We start from the raw sequence: 23,893 nt of genomic DNA on the forward strand, positions 1-23,893 counted from the left end.
GAGTACACCGATATCTCATATGTGGTCATAAACCACTGTTTGGGCGTACGGCAGGGCTCGGAAGGGAATGAGCGTCATTTGACTTTTTGAATGGAGAATTAGCTCCAATCGTTAGCGGACACCATGTCGCGTATAGAGAGCCCGTGTGCCTAAACATTGGACCTCCCCCACAAGTGACCCCATTTTGGAAACTAGACCCCCCAAGGAACTTATTGAGATGTGTGGTGAGCACTCTGAATCCCCAAGTGCTTCACAGAAGTTTATAACGCAGAGCCGTGAAAATAAAAAATCATTTTTTTCCTCAAAAAATGATTTTTTAGCCCATAATGTTTTATTTTCACAAGGGTAACAGGAGAAATTGGACCCCAAAAGTTGTTGACCAGTTTGTCCTGAGTACGCTGGTACCCTATATGTGGGGGGAACCACTGTTTGCGCACACGTCGGGGCTCCGACGGGGGTGAACACCGTGTGACTTCTTGAACGCAAAATTGGCTGGAATCAATGGTGGTGCCATGTCGCGTTTGGAGACCCCCTGATGTGCCTAAATAGTGGAAACCCCTCAATTCTAACTCAACCCTAACCACAACCCTAATCCCAACCCTAACCCTAACCACAAACCTAACCATAATCCCAACCCCAACACACCCCTAACTCTAATCTTAACCCTAATTCCAACCCTGACCCTAATTCCAACCCCAACCCTAATTCCAACCCTAACCCTAATTCCAACCCTAACCCTAATTCTAACCCTAACCCTAATTCCAACCCTAACCCTAATGCTAACTCTAACCCTAACCCTAATTCTAACCCTAACCATAATGGAAAAAAAAAAATTTCTTTATTTTATTATTTGTCCCTACCTATTGGGGTGATAAATGGGGGGTTTATTTACCTTTTTATTTTGATCACTGTGATAGGGTTTATCACATTGATCAAAATGTATCTGAATGAATGAATGAATCTGCCAGCCGGCAAATTCGGCGGGCGCACTGCGCATGCGCCCACCATTTTGAAGATGGTGGCACCCATGATGGAAGATGGAGGGACACCGGGAGTTGGGAGGTACCAGGGGGGCAGGGGGGATCGGAATCCGGGGGAGCGGAGGGAAGGGGGAGTAGATGCTGACGTGGCGGCAGAACGCCGCCGTCAATCGGTGGCGGGGGCATATCGCCCCCGTCAGTCGTGGGGGGGTCAAATCTCGGTCTCCAGCCATGGCCAATGATATTTCAGCATCGGCCATGGCTGGATTGTAATATTTCACCAAATTTCTTTGATGAAATATTACAATTGCTCTGATTGGCTGTTTCACTTTTAACAGCCAATCAGAGCGATCGTAGCCATGGGGGGCTTAGCCACCCCCCTGGGGTGAAGTATAAAGCCCCCTGTACCTGCGTGTCGGGTGACCTTTCAGTGACCCCGGTCGCCCGACCCGGAGGAACACAATCCCCCCCATGACACAACATATGCATCACAGGTCAGATTGGCATCGACTTTCATGTTGCATACGCTGTGTCACAGGTCGGGAAGGGGTTAAAGACCTGCTGCCATAGGCAGTCACTCGCTTCTGGCCATCCTGCACCTGTGCTAGTACCGCCCCTAACCCATGAAGGTTACCGTCTGTGTACAACAGAAAAGGGGTGTCAAATCAAGCATATGCCAACAATGGGGCACTCATTAGGGTGGGTTTAAATTCATCAAATGCCTCCTTCTGCTGGGGCCATATTGAATGGGGTGATTTAGTGGACCCAGCGCTATCCCTCTTAAAAGGTCATTCAGGGGACCCACCACTTGTGAGAATTTAGGCACAAATCACCGATAGTATCCTGCTAAGCCTAAGAAGGCCCGCACCCATCGCAGGTCGCAGAGAGGCGGCTACTATTGTACAGCCTTAACCTTACTGGCCGCAGGTAGCACCCCATCTGTGGTCACCATGTGTCCAAAGTACTCAGTATGGCTCTGGAACAGTTGACTTTTTTGGCTTTATTTTCAGGCTGAATCACTTTATGGTGACCTAGAGGTATAAAAAAATCCGGTACCACACAATTACAAAAACCACGTCTTTATTGAAATACACATAATGACAAATTGACAGAAAAGGTACAGAACAATAAGAAAAAGGGACGGATAAAAATCCATAGGAAATCCTACCATAGCATATTGTCAGGGACATATAAGCACACCTATACAATTAAACCACAAATAAAGAGGGAACTAATAGTGAATGGGATTCTCTCAATCGCATCAATATTTGTATATGGCTAACAAATAGAGTTGTCATGCCAAAAAAACACACAGGCCCCTCCAAAATATATTGTAAATTATGCCCTGAACAGTGTTAGCCACAGGAAAGGTGAGCAAAAAAAGGTAATTACCTGTAAAGTGTCAGCTAGGTGGTAAGTCCCTGGACGTCCCTTCTGCCCCGACGCGCATTTCGCACTGCTTCTTCCGGAGGCGTGTCAGGGCAGGGGGTGCCAAAGTTTAAAAACAAAATCTTTTCTCGCCATTGGTCAAACAATAAAGTGACGATTATGAATAGTAATGAAGCGCCAGTCCAGCACCTGCGCAATGACTAATAGAAGGTCCTGTGTGTTGCTATGTGTAAAGGAGGCATACACAGCGCATGCGCCAGATCACATGGGACTCGCCATCCAATGAGGGGAATAGCAAGCGGTCACGTGGCCCGGAGACAGCAGATCCTATAGAGGACATGCTGAGACCACAAACCACACTAGATCACGACGTAAACCCCAGGCAGCCCTGTGAATCTGCATGCGCTCAGCCTCGGAGTGTTATTCTAAGGGAATCTCCTGTTTTCAATCTCATAATAAAGTGCTGTGCATGAAATCTACTGTATATATCAATATGATAATTAGAATTATAAAGTGCAAGCTAAGTGAACAACTATATCATTTACCATATATACATAATCATGATGCAAAATTTCATATGTGCACAAATATATGTAAAATATACAATAATAGAAAATAATAGAAAAGTGCATTAGTGCCCAATCATATTTATATTTGTCACAATCAATAATAATAATAAATAAATAAGGTGCATAAAAAAAATCAAATTAATAATTGTACAAGATTGATACAAAACGTGACAAAAAATAATAATAACAGAGAATAAGACCACATACATGAGATTACCCTATATACTGTAGATAAACCTCCACCAGGGGGAGCTGGTGAGGGAAGAGAGGTTACACACTAAGAGTAGCAAACACTGAGCAATAGCACAGGTGTGACAGGTAACGAGAGAGAATGGTCAGACGAACTGAGTCAGAAACTAGCAGGAGCAGACGTACCAGAAGGAGCAGCAATACACGTAGTCAAAATACCAAGCCGAGGGTCAGAAAGCCAAAACATGAGCACAGGGTCCAGAAAGGTGAGGCGAAATACATGGTCGGGGTACAAGCCGGGAAGTCAAATGCCAGAGAGGAAACGTAGGAGCAGAAACGAATACCAAGAGACGGGGTCAGAGATCAGTCCGGGTCATACACGTGGATACTAGTCAGAGGCAGGAAGATCACCAAGGTACAAGGGTCAGAGGCTCTAAACTGGAAGCTTGAGCTATCACTAACACTGGTCAGCTGGCTGTGAGAGACTGAAATAGCCCAGCTAGCTCCAGAACGAGGCTGAGGACCTTAACCCCTGCATGACCAGTCCAGAGTGAAGACAGCAGAAAATAAACTCCGTACTGGACCATGACATATACATCATCAATAATTAATGACACACATTGACAATGTCAAAACATACACAATAATGATATATAAAAAATATCATACAGAAAAAACACACACAGGAATAATTAGGGACTAGTTCCTTCTGATATTACGGCAAATTCTTCATCCTACAGGAAGATGCATCATAACCGTCAACATAATCACACCATGGCAGATATAAACTAAAATTAATAAAAAAGAGACAATTAAAAACAATATATGAAACAAAACTTAAAACCCCCCCACCCAACACTCCTAAAGCTACTAGAGGTATGCGCTGAATCTTGCACTTTCATTCAAACCTTGGGGAGTTAAAGTCCCTAATCTGAAAATCCACAGACATTCCTTTTTGGCAAGGCGTTTGGATACATCCCCTCCTCTAGGGCCCAGATCAATGATGTCTATTCCCTTAATGGAAAGAATCCTCGAGTTACACTGATGATGTTTCCTAAAATGTCTAGGAAGGGTCTTAAGAGTTGTAACATCCATTACAGTTTTGGCTTTGTCTATGTCAAGACAATGTTCGCGTACCCTCACCCTAAGTTCACGACTTGTCATCCCTATATAAATTTTTCCACAGGGGCACTCCGCATAATACACTACGCCTTTAGACGAGCACGTAATATGTGCCCTGATGTCAAATTTTCTCAATTGATCAAAATTAAAGAAAGTAGATGCTTTCTTCATATTGGCACAGCCTTTGCAGAAACCACACGGAAAAAAACCCTTACGTTCCAGGTTTCTCTTATTTCTCTCTCTGTTCTTAGCATCATAAGAACTGTGAACCAAAAAGTCACATAGGTTGGGAGCTCTTTTCGCCATGAGCAAGGGAGAACAACGCTGAAGTACCGAATCAGTCAAAAGGATTTTCCAGTTTTTTTTAAAAATCCTTTTGAGGTCAAACCACCTATTGTAGTTTGTAATGAACCTTACCTGATTGTCACCATCTTCCCGAGATAGGTACATTTTTATGTAGGAGTTGATCTCTTGATGTACTGTTAGCTCTTTTATAACCCCTTTGGATGACACGATGACCATGGCCACGATCTTCAAAATGTTTCTTTAGGATTTTAGATTGTTCCTTGAACTGTGAATCCTCAGAACAAATCCTTTTGACACGTAAGAACTGTCCAATTGGAATACCAGATATAATTGATTTGGGATGAGCAGATGAGGCGTGTAACAATGAGTTGGTTGAGGTAGGTTTCCGATAGATGGATGTGGAAAGACGGCCATTCAGGAGCACTGAAATTGATAAGTCCAAAAAATCGATTTGTCACCCAAATTTATAGGTCAATTTAATATTTTGGTTGTTGGTATTGAGATGACACATGAAGATTGCCAGGTCCATAAGACATACTTTATTTTCAGGCTGTAGTGACTGAGCCACTGGAGACGTTGATGCAGCTTCTCAAGATCATCTTCAAATGAGGTCCTGAACACCACGATGTCATCTAGATATATCAGGACTGATTCAAAATTCAGATCGCCTAAGCAATGTTCCTTCAGATGCTGGAAAGTTCCCAGGGTGTTAGTGAGCCCAAAGGGCATCTGGTTGAATTCATAGAGCCCTATCGGTAAGACAAACGCCGTCTTAGGCCAATCTTTTTCGGCCATTGGTACTTGCCAGTAGCCACTTGCTAAATCCAACGTCGAGAAATATTTGGCCTGACCCAATGCTGACAGGAACTCTTCAATACGAGGATGTGCGTCAAGCACCGTGTGGGCATTCAATTTTTGATAATCCACACAAAATCTAAGGGTCCCATCCAACTTTCAGACCAAGACTATGGGAGCCACCTAGGGGCTCTGGCTCTCTTGGATCACTTGATTGTCAAGCATACTGGCTACCATGCCCTTCACCTCTTGATAGAGCGCCATGGGAATTTGACGATATTGTTTCCTAATCGGATGGAAAAGGTCTATTGATGCTCCCACAAAACTCTCTACAACTGCTCCATCTGCACAGAAGTAATTTTCTCCCAATCCACGCCCATCTGATCCATGATCACACAACCATTCCATTCTTCACTAGGGGGTTTGGTCCGGCCTACCTTGACCGCATATGTCCAGGATTACTGTTGATTTGGGTGCAGTTCAAATACTGCCTTGTCAGGCCCCTTCCCCACCGGCACAAACAGTTCAGCCAGAATGGTCCCAGCGGTAATAGTATCAGCCTCATCTAAAACATTGAAGCATCGGACCGGCACCAGTCCATTCTTCACAATCGCCAGAGACCGGGCCAAGTGTGCCTTGGCAAAGGAGGACTTCTCTGGAGCTGGCTCGAGTAGTACTTCAAGCCCATTAATTCTCTGTGCAGCCCCCACCTGCAGCATTAAGAGTTCCTCTTGTTTAGGTGCCGGCAAGATCGTGGTCCGTGATGGCACTCGAACCAGCCGGCCCCCTGGGATCGCACTCTTCGGCAGGTCGCAGCTCAGCACTAGATGGTGTAGCATTCTTTGTGTGGGTCAGTGGCTTGTAGCACAGGTCCAGTTTCGGGGTCCCTCACTGGACTACATCTGGTTACTCAAATCTTGCAGCGCGTTCATTCTGAGCATCACCTCGATCCCTCTTTTAGCGGGGTGATCCACCAGCACTATCCCTTTCCGACCCAGCTCTTGACCAACCATTTTCAGCTGCATTCACATGATCCCCTTAACTGTCAGTTGGCCATTGTTAGTAGCGGTAAGTTGTATCACTTGGACATCTTAAGGAACCACTAGTTGACTGATGTATCTCTCATACACTTCTTAAAGGCATTATGTTACATTCGGATCCTGTGTGGGCCAAGCACCTCATCTTCCACCCTTCAAACTCTGCTTCCAACATTGGACTGCATGGCAGCAGCTGGAAGTTTAAAGCCGGTGTAGGGCCCTCTGGGGCTGCAGGCATCCAGCAGTAACGAGAGATGTGTCCCTGGCGTCCAAACTTCCAGCAGGAGGGTGATCTGGCTGCCTGCAGAACCACCATTCCAGGGGACACGGCAGATAGCCCCTCTGTGGGAGTAGAGACTGGCCCAGTTCTAAGTTTAGACACTTCCAGCTTCATCTCGGCACGCAGAGCTTGTACCACGTTTAACAACCCTTCCCCTCCTGACACTGATGACCAGTTTCCCTCCAGCTTGTCACTGTTCACTGACCCCTCAGCCACCAAGGCAGACTCCTCCTACCGTTCCACCACGGCTCAATAGATCTGCCAGAAGGATAATTCCAGTGCAGACCGGGCCATCTCCAACAGTTTGTTTCGGAGGAGTCTATTGGCTAACCTGTTGATGAACCTCTCAGAACACCCCCACAGCCCCTGGGTCTAGTCGCTGCACCTCATTCAACATCTCCTGTAAGATAATAGAGTACTGCATCAGAGACTCACATTCACTTTGGGGGCGATTAAAGAACAGGGACCGAAGCTGGGCCACACGAGCTCGGCCTCCCGAACTTCCCTCTAACACTTCCAAAATATTTTCTAATGTATTCCTCTCTGATTCCGGACATACCATCACCATCCACCTAGTGTCGCCCTACAGTGCATTTAATGCCAGCTCGGCGCGTAACGCAGGGGCCAGATTACACATACGCAGAATACTCTGGACCCTATCAGCCCAATCCTGCAACGCCATGGTATGCCTGTCGTATTTCAGCTGAAGTAAAGCTCCTACTGGCACATAACCTCCCAAAGTTGCCGCGGCTGCCAGGGGATCCGCGACTAGCGAGGGAGCTGCTAGTGCAGCGGGGTCATTTCTTTCCTCGCCTCCGTCTATGACAAACACTGGATCATGCCAACTATGCCAAAAATGTAATGACCAGAGGTCCTAATAAGATCCAGTGGGTCACAAACCGAGGCAGAAATAACAATACTGTTTTTACTAAACTAACAGTTGGAATGAGATGTAGTATTGAAGAAAACAGACTGAAATTCCCTTATTAATTACACTCACTCAGCCAGAGCTGAAATTAATGTGCCAATCCCAAAGTTCCCGCTTTGAGTGTGTTACACTGATATTTGGAATAAATTTACCTGTCCAAAAGGTCAAACCAGGTACTAAAAAACAGGTGTATATCGGATGAGGTGGTATTATGGGACCCCCTGGGATGGCACACCGAGTATAAACCGTTCAAAACCCACAATAACAATACATATAAATATAGCAATAGACACAGTCTGAGTCAACTTTAACACTTTCTTTACTGAGTATTTCACATGTTACATCCACAGTTGGTACATTGTGACATTTGCTTGTTTCCTCATCTTTCCCTTTCTAGCTGTTACTTCCGTGCAGTACATGCCCGGACCAGACCGTCCTAGACTGCTCCCCAGTACCTTCCTGGCCTAACCTTGCCATGATGACAATTCTTTCTTCCTGTTTTGCCTCAGACTCGAAACCATCTGTCACCAGGTTTGGTTGCCTCTTGTAGAGCATCCGGGCCTTCCTTACCGAACTTGTCGAAGTCCCAGCTTCCTTCACTTCAGCTGTCCAGCTGACACCTGCCCTAAAAGCATCGGCCCAGGTGACAAGTCGCCACATCTTTCTGTGTCTATAGTGGCCCACTGCTATTTCACACAGTGGCCGTGGGTAACGTGGGCTGCAGCGCTTGAACGTTGCGTGGCTGCCAAGCTGTCCGGGCTTATAGCCCATGTGGACTCTAGGGCACCCTGGCCCCATCTGACCTAACTTCCTACGAGGTCCCCTTTTACTACCCGGCAGCCCCTCCTACACTTAACCCTCTATGAACGTCCTATAAGCTATACCTATAGAGCCCCCTAGTATGCCCCCATCTACTGGCCCGCGACAGAACTACACTTACCTATGACTATGTAAACTATATACTAAAGTGCCCTCCTCTAATGTCCCCAAAAGGATGCACTAACTTTCCCTAACTGTACATGCACAACAGTCAAATTACATTATGCATTACTATAATACAGGAACACAAGGCAATATATTACAGCTTTCTACAAAATGGTAACACATACATGTGGCAGTACCATAAACGATAAGTGGTAATACATAGTTATATATGCAGCAGTACCACTGGCATTTATCATAAAACACAGTTGTAACCTTCAACAACCGGAAGACAATCAGAGGAAAGGGAAGCAAGAAAGACATTATATCTCATACCCTTACACTTGAACTCCACCATCTCCAATCTGTTGGCCATGGAAATGCTACTTTTCCGCCTGGTGGATACAGACAGTTTCAGAAAGTTGATGGCCGTCGCAGTCCCCCAATACCAGTTGCCCAGTCACCATAACTTCTCTAAGAAGGCTGTGCCTGCACTACACTACCATGTTGCTGACAACATCAAACAACATCACCCCTTCCCTCAAAAAATCTATGTCTGCAAGGGTGCATTTCACCACTGACACATGGATGAGCAAACATAGGCAGGGTCATTACATCTCACTGACTGGGCACTGGGTGAGGTGACTCTGTTGGCTGTGCGGCCAGACAGTCAAGGAGTTGCTCTACAAGCATTTGAATCCTCAAGGTTTGCGGCACAAACCTCTGTATCTAGCACTTCCTCCACTGCTTTTGGCTTCTGCACCTTCTCTAGGACCTCCACCTGTGCCCTCAACCTCTCCCTTAATCTGACACGAGTTGCAACAGTGCAGATAGAAACCCTCTCACCTCTATACTACACAGCAATGGCTCACTGCAATTAGGCAGTGTTCAAATTAATATGCCTTGGGGATCGCAGTCACACAGCTCAAGAGTTGTGTACAGCTATCCAGGCCGAGTTAGAGCAATGGCTGTCTCCACTGAATCTGGAGCCAGGAAAGGCCATGTGCAATAACAGTGCAAACCTGGTGGCGGCCCTACGCCGGGGCAACCTCATACATGTGCCTTGCATGGCTCATATCCTCAACCTGGTGGTACAGCAATTTCTCTGCCACTATCCCTGGCCTGGATGCGCTACTACAGAAAGCACAGTCACTATGTGCTCATTTCCAACGACTGCACCCCTCAGGACATCGACTTGCATCGCTACAGAGGTCTTTCGGCCTACTGCGTAACCGTTTGATTTGTACATGTTGCAGCGACTGTGGCAGCAGCGAGGAGCCCTGGTGCAGTATGTCCTTTTGCATAGCCTGGGCCAACGCAGTCAGGACGTGGTGCAAATCATGCTTGCGGAGTAGGCACAGATGAAGGAACTCTGCAGCCTTCTGCACAGTTTTGAAATGGCTACTAAGGTGGTTAGTGCTGACAGCATCACTATTCTGGTCACCTACATACTAAAGCACACTGAATAGTGTGCTTGAGGAGGTGGTGGTCCCAGAGGAAGAGGGGGAAGCAGAAGAGGATGCGGAAGGGATAACAATATCTCACATTTCTGGACCTTCGTTGCACAGTCGGGTGCCATGGGGGGTGTATTACTGCATCTTACAGAGATAGAGGGGGGCTCATGGTACCAGAAAAAAATGTTAGTGAAGGTGCAGTAGCCGAGGAACAAATGGAAGAGGGCAAGGTGATGGATATGCAACAGTCAGGAGATGAAGAGGATAATGATCCCCCCTCTGTTGTTCGTGGTTGGTGGGAGGGGACAAAGGAAACTAATTTAAAATTTAACCCCGCCACCAACACACCATGTACTTGAACCTCATGGAAGCGCCTGACACATGAGTGCCTTCTTGCTTTACTAGCTTCAACATGATACCCATATTCTTAGGGTTAGAAATAGTGCTGACAACTATCTTGATACTCTGTGTACAAGAGTAAATTTAGCCAGATGCTTCATTCCCTGCAAAGGGATGCACGCAAGCTGGAGCATCGAAACACGCTTGTAGACAATCTTAAAACTAGTTTTCCCCAAGACACCAGAAAGGCACACAGTGTGCATCCCAGTCCAACTCTGGGAATGTCAAGGCGTTCCTTGGTCTTCATGATGCTCTCTGAGCTTCAAACAGAACCCTGAGACTATCACAGAGCAGGTGCATTTATATGGAGACTTGATTACACACAGGTGGATTATATTTATCATCATTAGTCATTTAGGACAACATTGGATCATTCAGAGATCCACAATGAACTTCTGGAGTGAGTTTGCTGCACTGAAAGTAAAGGGGACGAATAATATTGCACGCCCCACTTTTCAGTTTTTGAATTTCCACAAAAATGTAAAATAACCAATAAATTTCGTTCAACTTCACAATTGTGTCCCTTTTGTTGTTGATTCTTCACCAAAAATTTACATTTGGTATTTTTATGTTTGAAGCATGATATGTGGGAAAAGGTTGAAAAGTTCCAGAGAGCCGAATACTTTCGCAACGCACTGTAACTAATTTAGTCCACTTGTCTTTCCTGATATTGTGACTTATTGATCATTATCATATATTGTATAGTGTAGATCATATAAAGGAGGATACACAGGAAATGGCGTTTTATTGGATTTTCTGACTGAATAGTTGTGAATTATTCATACTAGTGATCTATTCATCTTTATCTTAAACTTTTCTTGTTCTGTTTAGTACTGTTGCATACTAAAGGTTTTTTCATTTAAGTGTTTTTTAATTCTACAGTAATAAATATGAATTTTAAGGGTTATATGCATGCACTTGATAGTCCCTTATAGCCCTCGTATACATATATTAATTGCACCAAAAGGACATGGAAACAGCTCTCCAGTTGGCATAGGAACCAAGATGTCCAGCCAACACAGTCATACAATCTGTTAAGAAGAACCATGCGAAGCGAGGATGGCCTAAAAATCTTGCCGAGTAGCAAGCCCTTCGGTGCACTAACCTGACCTTCCACAATACGCTGACTGAGATCAGTCTCCAGAGTACCGATCACCACACCTTAACTAAGAAATTTGCCTGAATTTTTGTACCTTAAGGCTATGTGCACACGTATGCAGAAAATTTCTGCATGAAAACCGGACTCCTTCCCAGAAAACGCGCGTTTTTTTCCCCGCGTGATTTTGCCGCGATTTTTGCGCGTTTTTGCAGCGATTTTTGCAGCGTTTTTTTCCGGACCATTCCCAGACACATAGAAAATAGCCAGAAATGCGGAATTTACCGTGAAATTAATGAGCACGCTGCGTTTTTTTTACCGCGAAGCGTTTTTTTCGCGGTAAAAAACGCATCAATATGCACAAAAAGTGCAAAATGCATTAAAATGAATGGGAAGCTTTTTTTAGGCGTTTTTGAGCAGATTTTTTGGTAAATCCGCGGGAAAAATGAGGAAAAAAATGCTGTGTGTGAACACAGCCTAACTCCTGAACAAAACTATGTGATAGAGCACCAGGGAGGTATGTCACAGAGAAATCAAACCGAGCAAAAAAGAGGGCCCACTGACCTTTTTAGTATTCAAGCACTTAGCGGCATCAACATGCAGTATATTTTTATGATCAGTAAAAACCATTACTATATGCCTAGCCCCTTCCAACCAATGCCTCCATTCCTTGAAATACTCTTAACAGCCAAGAGTTCCCGATTGCCTACATTATAGTTGGACTCTGCTTGTGAGCATTTTCGAGAAACAAAAGCACAAGAATGAAAGTAACCATGCCTCTTCTGTGTTCCCATCCCCACAACAATCTCAACAACAAAACCTCAACAGCAAAAGGCAAATCAACATTTGGTTTACTGAGGATAGGAGCTCTTGAAAAGGCTGTCTTGAAAGCAGCAAAAGCATAAACAACCTCAGTAGACCAGGAGAAAAAGTCAGAACCTTTCTAGGTCATAATCAGTAAGAGGTTTGACTATGACAGAGAAGTTCTTAATGAACTTATGACAATAATTAACAAAAACCTAAGATCCTCTGTAAAACATTTAATATTAGTAGGTTGTACCCAATCAAGGACGGCCTGTACCTTAATGGGATCCATCTGAAAACCTTCATGAGAAACCAAAATGACCCAAAAACTGAATCTGGTGCACCTCAACTTGACACTTCCCTAGCTAGGCAAATAAAAAATTGTCATGAAGAACTTGAAGCACCTGTCGAACATGCTCCTGATGCTTCTCACAAGAAGCTGAGGGTCATCCAAGGTGTCATCCAAGTATATCACTACAAATCTACCCACTAAAGAAGAAAAAATATAATTTACGAAGTTCTGAAACACTGCTGGAGCATTTGGTCAAACCAAATTAAAACACCAAATTTTCAAAGTGACCCTAGTGTGTATTGAAGACAATCTTTTATTCATCAACTTGGTGAACTGAACACGTATAAGGTTGTATGCCCCTATTTCCATAAATTGCCCTAAAAGCAAATTTTATTAAATATATTTAAAATACCTCCACATGACCACAACGCACAAAAATGGAATATATCTAATATATAAAGCTCAAGTGTGTGTATGTACTGTATGTACAGTATGTGTGTATGTGTGTGTGTATGTCTGGGATTGGCATCCGCACCGTCGTAGCTACAGCCACAAAATTTGGCACAGTCACACGTCTGGACCCCGAGAGTCTCCTAAGCTATGTTGTGAGTAGAAATTTTTAACCCCGCGTGTTCCAATTCACCAAACAATTTTGCCCCTATCTACATAATGGGGAAAAAGTGTGTGTGTGTGTGTCAAGCCCCGCCCCTCATTATGATGTCATAATGGTTGCCATGGCAACGCTGATGTCATCACAGGGTGCAAGCCCCGCAGCTCATTATGATGTCGTAATGGTTGACTATGGGATGGAGGATGTGTGATGGGTATATGGGCACTGGACTATGGGATGGAGGATATGTATGACGGGTATATGGGCACGGGAATATGGGATGGAGGATGTGTGATGGGTATATGGGCACTGGACTATGGGATGGAGGATATGTATGATGGGTATATGGGCACGGGACTATGGGATGGAGGATATGTATGATGGGTATATGGGCATGGGACTATGAGATGAAGGATGTGTGATGGGTATATGGGCACTCGACTATGGGATGGCGAATATGTATGATGGGTATATGGGCATGGGACTATGGGATGGAGAATATGTATGATGGGTATATGGGAATGGGACTATGGGATGGAGGATATGTGATGGGTATATGGGCACTCGACTATGTGATGGAGGATATGTACGATGAGTATATGGGCACGGGCCTATGGGATCGTGGAAATGTATGATGGATATATGGGCACTGGACTATAGGATGGAGGATATGTATGACGGGTATATGGGCATGGGACTATGGGATGGAGGATGTGTGATGGGTTTATGGGCACTGGACTATGGGATGGAGGATATGTATGACGGGTATATGGGCATGGGACTATGGGATGGCGGATATGTATGATGGGTATATGGGCACGGGACTATGGGATGGAGGATATGTATTATGGGTATATGGGCATGGGACTATGAGATGAAGGATGTGTGATGGGTATATGGGCACTCGACTATGGGATGGCGAATATGTATGATGGGTATATGGGCATGGGACTATGGGATGGAGAATATGTATGATGGGTATATGGGCATGGGAATATGGGATGGAGGATGTGTTGTGATGGGTATATGGGCACTCGACTATGGGATGGAGGATATGTATGATGGGTATATGGGCACGGGCCTATGGGATCGTGGATATGTATGATGGGCATATTGGCAGGGGACTATGGGATGGAGGATAATTATAATTTGTTATAACTAACCACAGTTAGTTACTATGCCCGGGCAGTGCCGGGCTCTTCATCTAGTATTATATATATATACTGTGTGTTTACATATATATGTTTCATCTGCACCGTTGCAGCTACAGCCACAAAATTTTGCACAGTCACACGTCTGGACCCCGAGAGCGTCACAGGCTATGTTGTGAGGCGAAATTTTAACCCCACGTGTTCCAATTCACCAAACAATTTTGCCCCTATCTACATAATGGGGAAAAAGTGAAAGGAAAAGTGTTGGCGGCAAATTGACAGCTCCTTGATGTGAACAAGGGGGAACGTAAAGAATGAGAGCGATGGCAACAAAGAGTATATACCATACAGTTGCTAAGGTGGGGCCCTGACATGGGATACTCATAACACACGGGGATATGAACACACACAAAATGCGCCACACACTACCACGTGCTTCAACACATATACCACCCTCAGCACACATTTCACCAAACATACACCAACCTCGCCACATAAAAGTCGAAACACAAAAGTCATCACAAAACTCGCCACGCTGTCCCAGAGCTGTTTAAAAGAAGAAAAATGAGCTGTGATTGGTTGCTATCAGCAACAGTTTTCTTTGTAGACAGTTGTGGTAACTGAGGCCTATTATTCTTATCATTTCTATGGTGTTATCGTCCTTCTGTAAAGCTGGAAATAACACAATTTATTACCGTGCCAACACAGACCACCCTCTTACACAGACTGCAGAGGGAGCCCAGTATCACACAGGATAGGATTAGATACACGGCTCAGCAGTCAGTATCACACAGGATAGGATTAGATACACAGCTCGGCAGTCAGTATCACACAGGATAGGATTAGATACACGGCTCAGCAGACAGTAACACACAGGATAGGATTAGATACATGGCTCAGTAGACTGTATCACACAGGATAGGATTAGATACACAGCTCAGCAGTCAGTATCACACAGGAGGGGATTAGACACATGGCTCAGAAGTCAGTATCACACAGGATAGGGTTAGATACACAGCTCAGCTGTCAGTATCACACAGGATAGGATTAGATACACGGCTGAGCAGTCAGTAACACACGATAGGATTAGATACACAGCTCAGCAGAAAGTATCACACAGGAGAGGATTAGGTACACAGCTCAGCAGACATTATCACACAGGATAGGGTTAGATACACAGTTCAGAAACAGGATGTGCCAAAGGAGAGGACATTTTCATTCCAAGAATTCCACTCATTCCATCTGATTTGTTTTTTTATTTTAAACGCCTCCAGTTTCCAGTTCAACTGCTATTTGCAATGTCCATTAACAATGCTCAGGGACAGTCCTTGAAAGTAGTAGGGATTGATTTAAGTAGTAGGGATCGATTTGTAATCTCCATGCTTTTCTCATGGTCAACTTTACGTGATCTGTTCAAGAATTGGAACTGCCAAAAGTCTGTTTATCTTTGCACCGAAAGGAAAAACCAAACGTGTTGTTTATCAAAAGGCTCTTGAATGAGTTGAAAAACCAAACGTGTTTTTTATCAAAAGGCTCTTGAATGAGTTGAAAATAAAATACTATTAATACTTGGGTAATTGTTTAGTTAATTTGTGTTGCAAATCTGTAGTGTTGAATATATGATGTGAAATGTTTTTATATAATATAATCATTATAATTTGTTATAACTAACCACAGTTGGTTACTATGCCCAGGCAACGCCGGCCTCTTCAGCTAATATATATATATATACATATATATATATATATATATATATGGTATAATGGGAGAATTAAGTATATCATCGCCTGCTGAATAATTTTAACATTGAGAGATAGAATATTAAGGCTATGTGCACACGTGCGGAATTGCCGCGGTAATTTCCACGGCAATTCCGCAACTCTCTGCAGCGGGAAATCCGCATGCGGAATTCCCGCAAAAGACTAGTGTTTTGCAAGTGTAATTAGCTTGCAGAATGCCAGCATTTTCCAAGCGTTCTGTAGCATCGCTTGGAAAACTGATTGACATGTTGGTCATGAGAATATGACTATTTTTTATTTTAATTCTTTTTTTAACAGGTATATGGTACCCAGGTCCTGGAGGAGAGTCTCCTCTCCTCCAGACCGTGGATACCATCTGCACATTTTCCGCTTACTTTGCGCATGGTGGGCATAGCCACATGCGGAAAGCAAGCAGAACAATGCATTCCTATGTGTGCAGAATCCCTGCGATTCTGCAAAAAGAATGAGCATGCTTTGTATTTTCCCACGATGCGATTCCGCCGTGGAAAAATACACAGCGTTAGCACAGCATGTGCGGAATACCACTGAATACAATGGGTTGCGTCGTGCAAGCTTTTTTGACTCGTTTTCGCTGCGAAAAAACGTGGCAAAAACGCTAAAAATCCGCAACCTCTGCACATAGCCTAAAAATGAAATCCAGAAAATCCCATTTTATAAATTATATAAATTTATTTGCATTTTGCAGCGAGAAATAAGTATTTGATCCCCTACCAACCATTAAGAGTTCTGACTCCTACAGACTATCTATATTCAATGTTCCCTCAGCCAGCGATCCAAGTACCAGAGGGGGAAAGAGATTAACTCAACAAATGGTCACCACACCTATATAGGGGATTACGGCTTAGTTGGATCCAGATTTTATGGATCTTTCCTTAAATGTGACACCTGCCTAAGCCACGGAGATTGGCACTCTAAGTTCACGACAGTGGCACTCACGCTCGTCGACGTGTGTCCCTGGTGGAGTACTGATAGGTCACACTACTCCACAAATACATCCAATTGATAAGAAAAGACTAGTGTAGCTCCTAATATATTATACATGTAGGGTCTGCAATATGTTGTGTGATAGTCTAGACTCTAGACCATCCTAAAACAGCAGAAATATAATAAATGTCAGAAAACTCCCCTTTATAATAGCATAGAAAACATATAACAAGATTCCTATAAATAAACCAGGACCACATGTGTAAACTACAATCCTCATTCCTTCACTAAATTCACAATACATTTGTTAAAGATGAACTTAGCTGTCCACATAATCTCTGAAATTAAGGGCATAAAAATTAAAAGTTTGAAAATTGCAACATTTTCTAAATTTTCATCAAATTTCCAATGTTTTCACAAATCAACCTAAGTCATATCAAAGAAATGTTACCACTATCATGAAGTAAAGTAAAATAAGTCACAAAAAAACAATATCAGGAAGGTGAAAACAGGCTTCGTGGTGAAGGTGTTAAATAAGAATATGATTCCAGCCACTAAAGTCAAATTGGTTTTAAAAATGACTACGATCTGAAACACAAAATATATTAGAAATTTACATGAAGATCTCCTATGAATGCCGCCCCGTTGCCGACGTTCATAGGAGATGATGATTTCTGCTTTGCTATGTATAGCACAAACGATCGATATATCACAGCTTCAAGTCTCCTAAGGGGACTATTGAAGCAATTAAAAAGTAAAAAAAAAAAAGTTTAAAAAAACATAAAAAAATATATATATAAAAGTTTAAATTACCCCCCTTTACCAAATTCAAAATAAAATAATAAAAAAAACTAAAAAATACATCTTTGGTATTGCTGCGTTCATAAATGTCTGATTAAATTATAAAGGAAATTAATCTGATCTGTAAACGGCGTAACAAGAAAATAATCAAAACGTTAGAATTGCATTTTTTTGGTCGCTGCAACATTGCAATAAAATGCAATAACAGGTGATCAAACCATTGTATCTAGCACAAAATGGAATCAATAAAAACATCAGCTCGGCGCTCAAAAATATAAGCCCTCACCCAGCCCCAGATCCTGAAAAATGGAGATGCTATGGGTTTTCTTACAAGCTTTGCATTTTGTCACCACTTTCTGTACATACTCGAGTATAAGCCGACCCGAGTATAAGCCGAGGCAAGTAATTTTGCCACGGAAAACTGAGTAAGTTTACTGACTCAAGTGTAAGTCGGGTATGCATTGTCCCCTCACCCCTATCGTGGTATGCGTGGCTCCACCATCCCTATCATCGTATGCATGGCTCCTTATTCCCTATCCTATTCTGAATGGTTTCTATTAAAAAAATCAAAAAACATTGCACTCACCTTCCGCGCACCCTCTCGTTAGTCCCAGCGTTCTCACAGCATCTCGTTGGTCCAGGCGCCAGCAGCTCTTCCTGTGCCGAGCGATCACGTGTTTCCGCTCATTAAGGTAATAAATGTTCCCTCCACGCCTATAGAAGTGGAGAGGCGTGCATATTCATTACTTTAATGAGCGGGCTGACGTGATCGCTCGGCACAGGAAGAGCTGCCTGCACCTGGATCAACGAGATGCTGCGAGGGCGCCAGGACCAACTAAATGCTGCGAGGACGCCGGGACCAACGAGATGCTGCGAGGGCGCACTGGAGGTTGAGTAGGATGTCTTCTGGAAGCCGGCAGCTGCGGGTGTCAGTGTGCGTGCTATAAGAGAAATGAATATTCATTTCTTTTTAGCAGGCACAGGCTTTAGCCACAGCCACTGCCTCTGTCATTCGCCTCAAAAAACATGCCCTCACATTGCCATATTGATGGAAAAATAAAAAAGTTATGGTTCTGGGAAGAAGGGGAGCGAAAAAAAACAAAACACAAACATGGACAATCGCAAGGTGGAGAAAGGGTTAACCACCAGGTTACTATACCACCTCCACCCCTAAGCCTGTTTTCACTTTACTGACCAGGTTAATTTTTTCAATTCTGACCAGTGTCATTTTATGAGGTAATAACTTTGGAACGCTTCAACAGATCCCACTGATTCTGAGAATTTTTTCTCGTGACATAATATACTTCATGATAGTGGTAAAATTTGTTCAATACGATTTGCATTTATTTGTAAAAATATTGGAAAATTGGCAAAAATATTGCAATTTTCAAGCTTTTCATACTTATGCTATAAAAAGTAACATCATTTCCCACATGTCTAATTTACATCAGAAGAAATTTTGAAAGATCTTTTTTTTGTTAGGCCAGCGATTTCTCATTTTTCCAACAAAATTCACATAACCATTTTTTTTAGGGAGCACATCACATTTCAAGTGACTTTGAGGGACTTATATGACAGAAAGTACCCAAAAGTGACAACATTCTAAAAACTGCACCCCTCAATGTGCTCAAATCCACATTCAAAAAGTTTATTAGCCCTTCAGGTGCTTCACAGGAACTAAAGCACAGTGGAAGGAAAAAAATTAACATTTAGCTTTTTTCACAAAAAGTTTACTTTTCACTATTTTTTATTTTTACATGGGTAACAGGAGAAAATAGACCCCAAAAATTGTTGTAGAATTTCCCCTGAATACCCCCATTACCCATATGTGGTGGAAAACTACTGTTTGAGTGCACGACAGGGCTCGAAAGGGAAGGAGTGACAGTTTGGAGAGCAGTCTTTGATGGAGAGACCCTGATGTGCCTAAACAGTGGAAATCCCCCACAAGTGAACCAATTTTGGAAACGAGACCACTCAAGGAATTTATCTAGAGGCATAGTTAAAGTAAAGATAATAATGCTTTTGCTTTTACTGGTGTATGAATTTATAATGTGGTGGTATGTGCAAGTTGTGCGAATTATAAAAGTGTGTTGTGTCATCAGGATAAAAATAAATTTTATTAATTTGTGGACATGGGGCACGCTTTGAAGCAATCCATAATGCAATGGCTAGGTTTCTCAGGGCAGATTTCACAATGGTAAATTATGCGTTTTCGGATTTGCCTCTTGGAGCATAATCTGCACTTTTTTGTGATCTTTCCGTCTTTGCTGTTTGGAGAACCTCTGCTGGAAAATGTTGACCTGGGACTATACGGGCAACATCAGTTACAGATGTACTAGCAGGATACAATCTGGCTGTGGGACTTGTGATGGGGTACCTCGAACAGTGACAAGGGAGCTGTAGTCACAGTGAATGGTGGTCAAGATAAGGACATCCTTCTTGTCCTTATACTTGACCACCAGCACGTTGTTGCTGCACTGGGCTTTGCTGTCACCCTTTTTCGGCAATTTCCCAATTAGAGGCTTAGGAAGGTGTGGCGACAAAGCATTTAATCTGAATTATCCAGTCCTATTATTTCAGTGGGCCCAGGGACATGAGCTAGAGTTCATGTGAGAATGAATGTTGACTCATATTGTCATTGAATTAATGTTCAATGACTGCCATTTGTTAACTGACTATTGATTAGCTATTGTATCTGTCCTAGTATTGTTATACTATCTTTGAGAAACAAAGGCACAATGTTTGTTAATATGTTGATGACCCATTGTGCTCTGCAAATATGAAGGACAGTTTATTCATTTTATTCATGTTGTTTGAACACTTCACCAGTGAGGGATGGCCTTCTTCTATCCTCACCAATCCTGAGGAGGAATGCCTGAATGAGAAGTTGTGAAGTATAAAAAGGAGGATCTACCTGTGTTTAGAGAGACTCTACATTACAGTAGTTTCCAACTGAAGAAATACAGAGCTGCTTCATTAACCATTACTGAACCCTCAAAGATGTTTAGAGAATCCAGGTTGGGACAATCAGGTCACCTGGCCTTGAACATCAATGGATTGCGAGCTTCCTAAGCTTGTCGTTACCTCCTCTCGGTGTATGCCTGACAAAAGTGGAGTGCCACTGCTGGGGGTAGCAGCAGCTATTTTAACTCGGTAATGCCGTATATATACACTATGCTTTACAGGCCCACAGTGCCCCCTGCATGGCGTGAAGGGATTAAAGGCTTGTACATGGAGCTTGTCCAATGCCATGCAAAGTTCTCAGAGATATGTATTATTGCGCTGAAGGCAGTCAGCATACTACTTATGGAACAAAACAAACATAATCACCCCTAGAAGTAATAATTCTGATGAAGAATTGTTTCATAAAATGGTGTGCAATGGAGCATGGCAAATATAAGCCTTTGTATGCCTTTGCATGAAACTGGAGGCATATAAAAGTACAGTTTGACAACATAGATATAGGGCTTGTACAAATAGAAGAGTGTACACTAGGCATGAGGAAAACTTTTATTCCATACGTTAAAATCTCTCCCCTATCTGGGCTTATGAGTCCAGTTGCTGGTATCAGTTACTGACAGCGTTACTTGAATGAGCCACTTAGGCCTTAAGTGATCGCCCATGCAGGGATTAAAAGTGAACCTGACAGCCCATTTTTAAACACAGAAGTAGTGGTATGGCAGTATAAGCACTTGTGCCAAAATATATACGGCATATATTTTTTTCTGTGCAGAGATCTGATGTGTCAGTCATAAGAAATATAGTTTAGAAGCCATATACAAATCAAGCTTGAAGTGCACTGGGGTTGTCACAGACATGACATACCCTCACTAAAGTTCTTGCTTGATTTGCATATGGTTTCTACAATAAATTTCTTTTTAATGGCATACTGGATCTCTGAAAAAAAAGGCACATCAGATGTCTACCTAAAAGGAATATTTATATTGGTGGACAAATGCCTATATAACCACTCCGCTGCTTGTATCCTCTAAAAAGGATATTATTATTTTGCAGCCAAAATAGTAAATCCATGTTCATTACACAGTGGGACACCATTATTGCATGTTTTCTTAATACAGAATGTCTCCAAACACTTACCACAGGCATCACATTCCATGACGGCGTTTTTCAAAAATATTATCTCTTTCATCTAGAAGGAAAACAGGTTTTGCTTTTTAGCATGATATATTGCATACAACTCAATGAAGCATTATAGAAAAACTGCAATTCAATTTCAACCAAAATGTTTTCAGTTAATATTTGGGAAGATGAGAAATCAAGTTGAAATATGGAAATTAATTTCTAAATTGACAAAGTAATTTGTTCTTTTGAAATGTGAAAATTAATTTCTAAAATTACAAAGTAATTTGTTTTTTTGAAATGTGGAAATTAATTTCTAAAATTACAAAGTAATTTGTTTTGCATTAGGGTGGACATAAATTCTTGTCATAAACAGTAAAAAAAACATCATTGGAAAATATTAATTAACTCAGTTGGAACATTATAGTAACACCATGACTCGTCATATCTGGCACCTAGTATAAGATTGAGGATTACTTATGAAAGCTACATGTAGAACATTCTTTAAATACATTTCAGGGAAAAAACTCCCTGGACTCCTAGAGCCACTACTGTGGTAATCTGTATTATTACTCAGAAATGGAGCAAGGGTGTTATGAATAACATTTACCTCATCCTTTCCTTTCATGTACTACTGCATATTTCCACTTTTTAGACATTTGCTCAAATAATCATCAGTTCACACTTTTTAAACAAATATTTGCCATAAGTATTATCTGCACCGGCAATGCAAATTTCACAAAGCACATAAAGAAGATACCGTCATATATATTAAATAATGAACTATAGTGATCAGTTCTTTATTCCTCGTTCTATTGCTTTGTTGCTTTTTCTCTAGATCTTATTCTTTGTAATCCGCTAATAGGCTACATGTACAAACGTGGATTCACAGCACTAATATTATTCAAAAACCCACTTTCTGTGCCAAGGTTAAGAATTCCGCTAATGGGACGTCGATATTGGTCACAGTTTGAGATGTTATTGCCAAGTCTGGAGATTACACATGGCTAGAACAGGAGGTCAATTAACAGGAAACAAGTGACTGAATACATCCTGTCATACTAAAACAGACCCATCCACAAGAGGATCCAGAAAAAACAGATTTCATCTTTATGTGTGTCTCTGTATGTGCCGAAACACTTGAAAAGTTAAAGCTTTATTGGTGCAGTAGATTTTATTATCATGAAGAAAGCTAAGGCTAACAATAAACTGTTCCAATAAAGAAACATGCCTTTAAATAAAGCTGAAATAAAAAAACAACAACTGTGTAATTCTTCTTATTCAGCTTGCAGCATTGCAGAAGAACACATTTTTGTGATCAACTTAACATCCCTTCTAATTCTATGTGTCAGTCACTCTATTCTGCCAAAAACAAGATTGCTCTACTGTGAATAGAGCTTTGTTTGGTGAAACCTGGCAGCTCTTCATAGGACTTCCATGGACCGGCATTGCACAAGCCATTCTACTTATCAGGGAAGCCTTTCCTTCACCCCTTAACTCCTATTAAGGGAAGTGGACTTAGGCAGGGCCCACAGCGCTATGTCTGTGGAGTAATTGCTGGCGAGGAAGGGAGGGGAGGTGGGATTGATTGGGAAGAGGGGAAGGAAGCGAGTAGAGAGAAGAGTCATAAAGATGGGTCAGTACAGGGAGGTTAATGTCGAAAAACAGTTCTCTCAGCTAGACAAAATACAAGTCGAGGTCAGGAACTAAATCACCAGAATATACAGAATACTAGGACTAGACAAGCAACAAACCAGAGTAGTTACAAACTATAACTGGCAGTAAAAAGTAGTTTAAATAGGTAGTAACAAAACTTTCACAGCAGAGAGCAGATTATATAAAATTATAAAAACACTGCAGTAAGACATAGGGGGAGTAAAAAACGAAAGTCCAAATACTGAAAATTGGTCAGGAAGGGGTTAAACGACTGCCTATTGAATACACTGAAGGCTATCTGCGGTCGTTTAATAGCTTTTTATTTTATT

The 23,893-nt window shown here is 42.5% G+C and overlaps 1 protein-coding gene across 1 annotated transcript in view; it reads right to left on the minus strand.

The window, feature by feature from the left end:
- The window catches only part of LOC141075888 (cartilage oligomeric matrix protein-like), a 579,419-nt gene that overhangs the window by 461,166 nt on the left and 94,360 nt on the right, over nucleotides 1–23,893 (minus strand). The window contains exon 3 of the mRNA XM_073563079.1: nucleotides 21,927–21,978. Coding sequence (XP_073419180.1) covers nucleotides 21,927–21,978 — 52 coding nt within the window. The remainder of the gene's footprint in view (nucleotides 1–21,926; nucleotides 21,979–23,893) is intronic.

This window comes from Dendrobates tinctorius, unplaced genomic scaffold (genome assembly GCF_039654945.1).
Source record: "Dendrobates tinctorius isolate UK_male_01 unplaced genomic scaffold, ASM3965494v1 ptg000377l, whole genome shotgun sequence".
Lineage (NCBI taxonomy): Eukaryota > Metazoa > Chordata > Amphibia > Anura > Dendrobatidae > Dendrobates > Dendrobates tinctorius.